We start from the raw sequence: 9,247 nt of genomic DNA on the forward strand, positions 1-9,247 counted from the left end.
CCTCAGATTGATCTGAATTAAGAAGCAGAAAGTTAGCGGCCATCCAGGTCTTTATGTCTTTAAGACATTCCTGCAGTTTAACTAATTGGTGTGTGTTACCTGGCTTCATGGATAGATAGAGCTGCGTGTCATCTGCATAGCAGTGAAAATTTATGCTATGTCTTCTAATGATGCTGCCTAAGGGAAGCATGTACAATGTAAATAGAATTGGTCCTAGCACCGAACCCTGTGGAACACCATAATTGACCTTAGTGTGCGAAGAGGACTCTCCATTTACTTGAACAAATTGGAGTCTATTAGATAGATAGACCTTGACCTATAGACCTGTATAGTGACTGACTCTGTTTCATGTATTAAATCCTTTTTGTTTCCAGTTTCTGAATAGATTATGATATAACCTAAAACATTAGACCCTTCCCATCTGTCTTACTTACCAACAGCAAAATCACAGCTTTCTTCTTTATTCGCTGACTCCAATGTTCTCATTATTTCTAGGACTACAAGAACCAAATCAACAACAACAATAACAGCAGCCACCAGAACATGGTCTTCACGATCCCCCACGGACACAAACCAGGGACCTTTCCTGCCTGCCTCATGCACAAACACGCCAACCTATCCCCCATCAGCTATGACACCTCCGTGAACTGGAGGACTGGGAGCTTCCACGGTTATCGGACGCGTCAGACAAGATGCCATGGGATTTCTTCTCTGGCGACCGGGAGCATTTCATCCTGCAACGTTCCAAGCCCGCTTCCTGTGCTCGATTACCGGTTGAGCGTCTATGACAATGTGCCCGACCACCACCAGCTGTCTGAAAGTGAAGGCGGCAGCGGTGGAAGCGCCAGCGATGCAGACCGGATGAGTGAGTCAGAGGTGGGTTAAATCACGGTTACAGCATTTTTACTTTATACAATAAATAAGTACTCTATATAATATTACACTGACCTTCTTCTATGATGGGAAATAAGGTTATAATAATATCCTTAATATGATGCGAAACCACCTTGTTGCTCAATTTATGTTTGTTCAGCCAATCAGAAGAAAATTGACTTAAAGCAAAGTGGAAGCCAGGGACAGCAGACAGAGGATGAACTGTCGACCCAGAATGACACAAAGAAGGATTATTTTGAAGCTTGACTCATACAAAGCCAGTGTAGAAGAGTCCAAGAAATAAACGTGGAGCTGGAAAGGATCATAATGCATTCACTTTGATTTTCAGTGTTTTCTGTATTGCTGTTTTTGGACTCCTAAATGGGACTTAGTTTCAAAATGACATATTAAGCCACACAGTGATATGTAGAAAATAAGAATATCATTTATTTTATACTACATTGTGTTTTCATAGTAAAAAAGCTTTAAAATTAAACCTTCAAATGAAATTTAAAACAGGTAAAAACAGGAGGAGGCGCCCTCTCCGTTCCTCTTTAGCTCTGCTGTAGTTCTACAAAAAAGGATAAAATCTCCAATCAAAGTATATAATATTGTTGTTAATTTAATGGAGGATATTGATTCTGCTAAGCTAAGCATTGGTATCAAGTTGTAAACTAATCTGGCAAAATCTGGCAGTCATGTAAAAGTAGATAAGAAATATTACTGAATTCATTAGAAAATGGCTTTTCATTTCTGCTCCATGAGTGTGGAAAAAATCCAAAAATTAAACCCTTAATATACAAAATCTGCTAACTTAGAAAAAAAGAGAGCGATAGAGCAGTCATACAGCAGGATAATGTTGAATGATATTTTAATTATTTGTGATTTTGCAAATCCCACAACCAGGAGTAACAGTGTGCCTTTAAAACTCCACCAATGAGGCTGCAGAAGATACATTTAACTGAGTCCAGTATCAGCTGTAATCCTAGCAATCTCTGCTATTAAAGCTGCTGTAACATGCTCAAAACACATGCAAACCTCTTTGCAACCTGACTCCAGCCCAGTTAAATCTACATCTGCTGTTAATGAGGCCTGACCGGTTATAAATGAGGGTCTTCATGTCGCTTTCCCTTCTTTATACTTCCTGTTTGTGAAGGGTGGAGAAGGTGTAAAAACAATGTACTTTTTGCTGTAGTCACCCCAACCAAACTGATTTAAAAGAATAAAGCACTCTGCTTGGTTCCAGCCAGGTGTATTTTCCATTACTGTACCTTTTGTCTCTTGCTCCAGTTCCTTTGTACATTTTTTTTATGCATCTGAGGGGCCCCACAGTAAACAGGAATATGTGAGCCAAACATTAATTGCCATCTGGGCTCCTTCTTGTTGTTCACCTACTAAACAGAACAACAGTTAACTAACAGTTATTCTTCTGACCTCGTTATCTCTCTCAGGTGAGCCGAGTGTTGGCAGGTGAGGACGTTTTCTCAGCTCTGGACAGCGTTTTGGAGAAAATCAGTGATCTCCAGCAACTGGTGTCCTCCTGGTCCGAAAACTTGTCCGAAGATGACAGTCAAAGAACCTCCTCCTCTTCCTGCTCTCAGGACTCACCTGCTCACGGCTCCTCTGCTGCCTCCCCCTGCCCGTCCTCGCCAAGCCATATCAACCTGGTGGTGCAGCTTTCAGAGGAGGAGGAGGAGGAGGCTGAGAACTGTGAGAAGGTTCCCTTGGAGTCGAACGCCGTATTACGACGGAGAAAGAGCAGGTGAGTGTAACGTGATTCAACATTTCACAAGCTATATACCTCAAAGTGTTTCACAGGTGTTGGTAAAAACTGATCAGGGTCATTTAAAAAAAGATAAATTCAGGCTGTGCAGACATACTGGATGCTTGGAGAAGCCCTGGACACAGTGAGTGTAAGCCAAGTGGTAATAATGACAGTTATGGGGATTTACTCCCTCAGGCATCGACCAAAGTAAGAGTGAATTTAATGTCAGGCACTAAAGATAAAAGCAGCAACCTCATGCTGCATATTTGTTTTCAGATATAGAGCAATAAAAAGTTATGAAGCCTTTCAGGTAATGCAAAGTAAGCCATACTATTAGTGTATTTGCTCATGGGCACTGCTTCTTTCTCCTGTACCCATAACAATATGGGTGTGTGCACTGTTGCTGCAAACTAGCGTGTGGTTTTTACACCACTAAAATATCCCATTACTGGATACACCTGTCAGCCTGTTCAGCCTTTTCCTATTTTCTGTCATAGATATCTTGTTCCACTGGTGGATGTTCACATTAAACACGGCCAAAGTTTAAGGTTTCATAATGGTAATGAACTTTGAAGAGCTGAAGTAACTACCTCATTTTTTTCTGGATAATTTCGTTCTGACGTCAAAGCTCAAAAAAGATTTCTCGCCAGGGCTAAGCCAAAATTTGGAGTTATCTCAAAATTGTGGGATATTTCAAGATTGTGGGTTATTTTAAGTCACTTACTTAAAAGTAAGTGAAACCTTTAATAGAACAAACTAAGAATTTCAAGTCAATAAACCAAAATTTCTGAATGAGAGGCGGGAAACCTAAAACACGAACACGTGACTTCTTCCTTAGGGGATACACTCCATTGAGTGCCATAGTCAGGAGTTCGGTGCTGTAAATTTTGATAGTGACTTTGCCTTACAATGCTAACAAGTACATTTATTCAACTGATTTACAGACTTAACCTCCAATCGTTTATTTTTGGACATGCATGCAGTTGATTATGATTTTGCGGGTGTTTTGTATTCTATACATAGATAATAATCTAGAAAATCGGTCTGTGCTTCCCACCCGACCCTTGGAGTATTAATAGCTGTAGTATTTTTGATGAAGCCTAGGTACTTTAGAATATTTCCAGAGTTAAGGCCCAAATCTGATGCTTTATAAAAAGAAAAAAATGTAAATAGGACAGTAGTAGAAACCCATTTGGATCCAGAAGGAATCAGAACTAGAAGCTGGGCCTGTAATATAAATATTGGTCAAAATAAGACTTTTATTATGTTCTAGCTGTTTTGAGCATGACCCTTGTAAGTTTACCCAGAAAGCTCTTTTTTATTTTTTCTCCTGAGAATGATCAGACAACAGAGCAAACATCCAGGGTCTTACGCTTGTTTAGGTTTGTCTACATCAAAGAAAATAAGTTAGTCTAGTTTTCCCTTGGATTAGGCGTAAAACTGATTTGGCTCAAGTTTCTAACCGAGCTTGTGTTTTTCAACCACATTTTTAAACCACCCTATGTGTACTGTGAGGGCTTCTTCATGGCTTCATCAAATATTCATAAGTTACTCAGAAAAAAGGCAGCTGATTCTGAGGGGGTCCTTCAACACTGCTGCTTCACGCCATGATGCGGTTATTCCGGTGTCTCCAGCAGGGTGAGCCAACAGCTCCTCTGGTCCAGCGAGCAGAGCCTGCCCTCCCTGCCCTCCAGTCCAGGCGTGGAGAACCAGTCCGCCTCCCAGTTCCTCCTGCTCCAGAAGCTGTCACTTCTCAAACTCACCGCTCTGATGGACAAGTACTCCCCGTCCAGCAAGCAGGGCTGGAACTGGTAAGAAGTGTGAAAGGATGGAGCTTAGTGGGTGATTTCATGCATGAAAATAAAAGTGGAGGCAAGTTCAGCGGAGGTCGAGAAGGTGAGAAAAGTCCACAGATGTGAGGAGAAACTTTTTCAAGGAAACAACTGTGGGAAGGAGGACAGGTGGGTGGGTGGAGGGTAAATATTTCAGGCAGCCTATTTAGAAAAGTCATTCATAATTCATTGCTCAGGTGCAACCTTGCCTCATCTGAAAAAAACAAAAACAGAACAACAACACACTTCAAGAGGAATAAACTCCCGCCCAAAAAAACACAGGGAGGACTGCCAGTGGCTCACCTTGAGTCTGTTTTCCTGAGAAATTAAAGGAAAGTAAAATCTGTAGTTGTTTCTACTTGGCGCTCATGCACAGTGGCTTATTTTGAGCAGTATTGTCTCCTTTTAAGGGGTCAACGCATTTACATTGTTTACACTGCTGCACCTAATGAATTGGAAACTGACTACAAATAGGGGTACAGATAAAGAGTCAACATTGCTAAATTAGTGATTCAACATTTAGCTTAGAATTTTATTGGCTTAATTTAAAAGTAGACACAGGTATATATGACCCTGTTTAAGAAAGATTCTGTTTAAAATGAGACAAATCAGCAGTCTTAATTTACTTGTGTAGCATCTTTCATGAAGGTACGTGTATCTCCTTGTGCTCCACTGATAGCTTGTAAGAAAGAGCAAAATGTAATTGTAGTAATAAAACAATAAAAAGGAAACTGAAAAAGACAAGAAAACTAAACGGATAAGTTAAATACACGTATTTTAACCCTGTAAGACCCAACGCACCAAAAAATAGCCAGAAAATTCTGACTTTTTGGGGGGGGAACTGAGACGTTTAATAACCCTTATAACAAAATCCACAAAAATGTTTATGCTATATCATGTTGTTTATGATAAATTTTTATTATATATTTATTACATAGGGGTTTTTTTGGCCATAACATTATTAAAAAACCCACGAAGTGAATGTAATAATGCACCTCTGGGTAAAAGAGGCTAAGTTGCATTTATTTACCGTACACGTGAAACCTGCTATTTAGTAGTATTTGTTTTTATTGTGAAGCTGTTAAGTGTCAGGGGGTGGACTCGCTTTTGGACGCAACCTCAAGTGTCGACTACAGGAATTGTTATCAGTGTTAATGCTAAGCTGAGCTACCTATTTACAGGTTGCAGCTACACATTTATCATAAAGCCCTAAATGTGGTATTGAGCTTGTCATTTCAGTTTTCAGTAGAAAGTGAATAAAGTTCATCCAATTATATCAAACTAGTCCTTTTGTTGTTGTAGAAGAACTTGGCTCAGTTTTTTTTGTGTAATCAGTTTGAATCTTCCTGAGTTGGCAGGAGTGTATGTCGTGTTTTTAATGTTGAGCGTAACATGCGAGTTCTGAGGACAGGTTAAACACAAATGATGCCTGTCTGTTTATTAAGAGTGTTAAAGTCAATGCTCTAAATGTAGGGCTCCCCTTATTACTGACACACATGGCTGTAATGAGATCAGCGTTTCGCCTCCTACTCTGTTTTTGGAGTGAACCCTCGTTCAGAACTGAGACTAATTCATTTTTCATTAGAATAAAACATTCAAACATTCTGCTTGTTTACTTTGCTAAGCACTTAGATTTTTATTATTATCATTATTATTATTATTATTATGTGGTCTCCGTGAGCATGTGACCTGCTTGTTTTACACTTTGGTAGAAAACCAATTTGTTTTTGGTGGAGGGTGTTATGCTCAATGAGATAAGGCTGGATGTGGGAACAGAAAACCCTCCTGAAATTACTCCTGGTAGATATTCCTCTTTAATTTTCAGGATCAGACGTGTGTTTGAAGGGAATAACAGGGAAAAATTCCTTTGTGGAAGCAGGTTGGGGAAGAAAGCTTCCTGTGCTCCAATTTGGCATTTCAAACTACTCCGCTGAGTTAAAAGTCTAATAAATGGCATGGAAGGGAAGGAGGAAAGCACTGCAGAGATGACCTCTAAGACATTAAAGAAGTTAAGATTAACATTAAGTTAACATTTGTGGAGCAAAGCAGAAGTTTTAAAATGGCCCAAACCCTGAAGTCTAAATGACTTATTCTCACTCACATTACGTTAAAATAATGTTCCTCTTTTAGCCGAACCAAATAAAGACCATGCTGTTGTTGGGACTGAGTGTCGATATGTTTCACCCCATCCATAAAGACCCAAACAGGTTTTGGTAGCCGGCTGTAAACAGGTCTGTTTCTGCTGTAAGTTTGGATATTTAAATACGGGACTCTTTGGGGATTTACCCACTTTTAGAGCCAGCTACAGGAGATGGGCGCTCGTATGAACACATATGAAAGAGGTGTCAGTCTTACCTTCAGCCTTAATAACAAAGAGTGAATAAGTGTAGCTGTCACTTCAGCACAGTTGAGAGAAATACTCCAGCAATAGAAGAAAAACACCTCCAGGCTTCAACAGTTTGATCAAGTCTTCTCATTTCATTGATTTAATCACTGATGCCAAAGCGAGCTCTTGATGATTAAAAATACGGCAATTAACTGCTGATTGGGGCGCCTGATACTCGGAGGCACTTTGCTCAAAATAGCCGGTTTGTTTCCGAGAGAAGCTGCAAGGAAAAATGAAGGAACAGGAAAGGGAGTCGAAAAACTCTGAGACATTTGTCCTTTTAGAGGAAGCTTCAGAGCCGGGACACGGTTTTATAACTTTTAGAGATAATGAGCCAAGTAAAAGAGAAGAGGTTTAATTTCTATTAAAAGACTGCAGTTTTATTCTGAGTGCACTCAGCACTACAATTCCCAGCTAAAAGGCAATCATTCAGTCATTAAAAGGATGCTGGTACCAGTTCAGAAACACAAGGAAACTAACAGTCCTTTCAAAAGTTCAGATCTCTTTGATCAACGTCCACGGTTTTTGAATGTTTTTCCTGCAGCGCTGCTTTGAATGGCACACACATTTTAGCAACCACCAGGGACTTATGCAATCAAAAACTGTTTATTTGGCTCTCCCTTCAAAAGGAAACACTTCCAAACTGATTTTTTTCCCCAAAACACTCGACTGGTTGAGATTACACATTCTTGAGATGCCTGCAAAATAATTTCAGAGTATACATTCATTTCCATAACTTGTCTGTGATTATTTTTTATATATTATATATTTCACGGTCTAACAGAGACCTTTCTCTCCCCTGCAGGACTGTTCCCAAACCCCCGAGGAAGACCAGGCCGATGGAGGTGAAAGGCCGACAAGTGTTTGGGGTTCCTCTACTCCTCAGTGCCCAGCAGACAGGAGAACCGATCCCCCCCTGCATCCTCAGAGCTCTGGTCTACCTGAGGACCAATTGTTTGGACCAGGTAAACCAACAAAAACCTGCAGGGACTGAAGAAGCTGTGTTTAACAAGCTGTGTCAAAAATGCAGTGTCGATACTGTGTTATTCGCACGATCTGATATCGTCGTGTTGGTGTTGTACTTTTGCGACTTCGGGAAAAACTGCCGTAAAACAAAAAACTGTACTGAAGCTGCGAGAAACCGCCTCTGTCCACCGATCAACGGACCCTAAACCCAACCCTTTAATAAACGCTAAGCAGAATTGATATTGTCCTTGCAACATTGGAATTTCATCAATGCACGAATGGCTTGGCGCACCAAAGAATAACGTCACAACATTCTGATTGGTGACTTGCAATGTTGATCCTGGAACAACACCACCACGACAATATCAGATCATCCGTGTTATTCAGTGGCCATTTGTGTTTCATTAAAGTTGAAAAGACAATATTTTTTACATTTTTAAAACAAATTTCACGGCCACATGTGCTTTTGGTGATACTGGGAAACAGTTTTAGGGAAAATGGCTTTTAAAAATCAAAATGTGACCCTTAAAGTGGCCTTGTAATGGCACATAACTGGGTGTAGACTGTGATGAAGGCTGACTAGTTTCCATAAAATAAAGATAAAAATCAGAATCACGACGCATCGTGATTTGATTCAAGTTCATCAAATTTAGTTTGATGAAAAAAGTGTTTAGCACTATAACTGTTTGTGTCTAGTACATTAACTTTTGTAGTAGGAATTTTGTTGTTGTTGTTTCCTACTTTTAACTCCAGCTGAATGTTTCTTCAAAGTTGAGAAGAATTGAAAGCGTTAAGAAAAAGTGTCTGCTGCAATCTTGTACAATAGTGTAAAATATGACAATAAGAACATTTAATGTCTTTTACTTCCTCTCAGGTGGGCCTTTTCCGGAAGTCGGGGTTGAAGTCTCGCATCCAGTACCTTCGTGAACTGGTGGAGTCTGATCCAGACGGAGTTTCGTACGAGGGCCAGTCCGCCTTCGACGTGGCCGACATGGTGAAGCAGTTCTTCAGAGACCTGCCCGAGCCAATTTTCACCAGCAAACTCTGCGAGTCCTTCCTACACATTTACCAATGTGAGCAGATAACACTCAGTTCTGATTGATTGTCATGAGGGATCCTAACATGCAGCTTTAATAAGAGAAAGTTCAAGGACTTTATTCTTGCCATAAAAGCAATCTCGTCCCCTTCGTCATGCAGATTTTCCAAAGGATCAGCAGCTGGTCGCGGCTCAGGCGGCCATTTTGCTGCTTCCGGATGAGAACAGGGAGGCGTTGCGGACGCTACTCTTCTTCCTCAGTGATGTTGTGGCTTGCGTGGATGAGAACCAGATGACTCCCACAAACCTTGCTGTCTGCCTGGCGCCGTCTCTGTTCCACCTCAACACTCTGAAGAGGGACACTAATGCTGCTAGGTGAGCCGAGGCCA

The 9,247-nt window shown here is 40.6% G+C and overlaps 1 protein-coding gene across 3 annotated transcripts in view; it reads left to right on the top strand.

Annotated features, from left to right (window-relative positions):
* Positions 1 to 9,247, top strand: part of si:dkeyp-23e4.3 (rho GTPase-activating protein 7) — a 113,005-nt gene that overhangs the window by 94,019 nt on the left and 9,739 nt on the right. For all 3 annotated transcript variants that reach the window (XM_031750356.2, XM_039618639.1, XM_039618638.1), the window contains 6 exons: positions 496 to 876; positions 2,325 to 2,635; positions 4,273 to 4,449; positions 7,662 to 7,821; positions 8,697 to 8,895; positions 9,020 to 9,233. In XM_031750356.2, the coding sequence (XP_031606216.2) occupies positions 496 to 876; positions 2,325 to 2,635; positions 4,273 to 4,449; positions 7,662 to 7,821; positions 8,697 to 8,895; positions 9,020 to 9,233 (1,442 nt within the window). The remainder of the gene's footprint in view (positions 1 to 495; positions 877 to 2,324; positions 2,636 to 4,272; positions 4,450 to 7,661; positions 7,822 to 8,696; positions 8,896 to 9,019; positions 9,234 to 9,247) is intronic.

The sequence above is a fragment of the Oreochromis aureus genome, linkage group 10 (genome assembly GCF_013358895.1).
Source record: "Oreochromis aureus strain Israel breed Guangdong linkage group 10, ZZ_aureus, whole genome shotgun sequence".
In the NCBI taxonomy this organism is placed as follows: domain Eukaryota; kingdom Metazoa; phylum Chordata; class Actinopteri; order Cichliformes; family Cichlidae; genus Oreochromis; species Oreochromis aureus.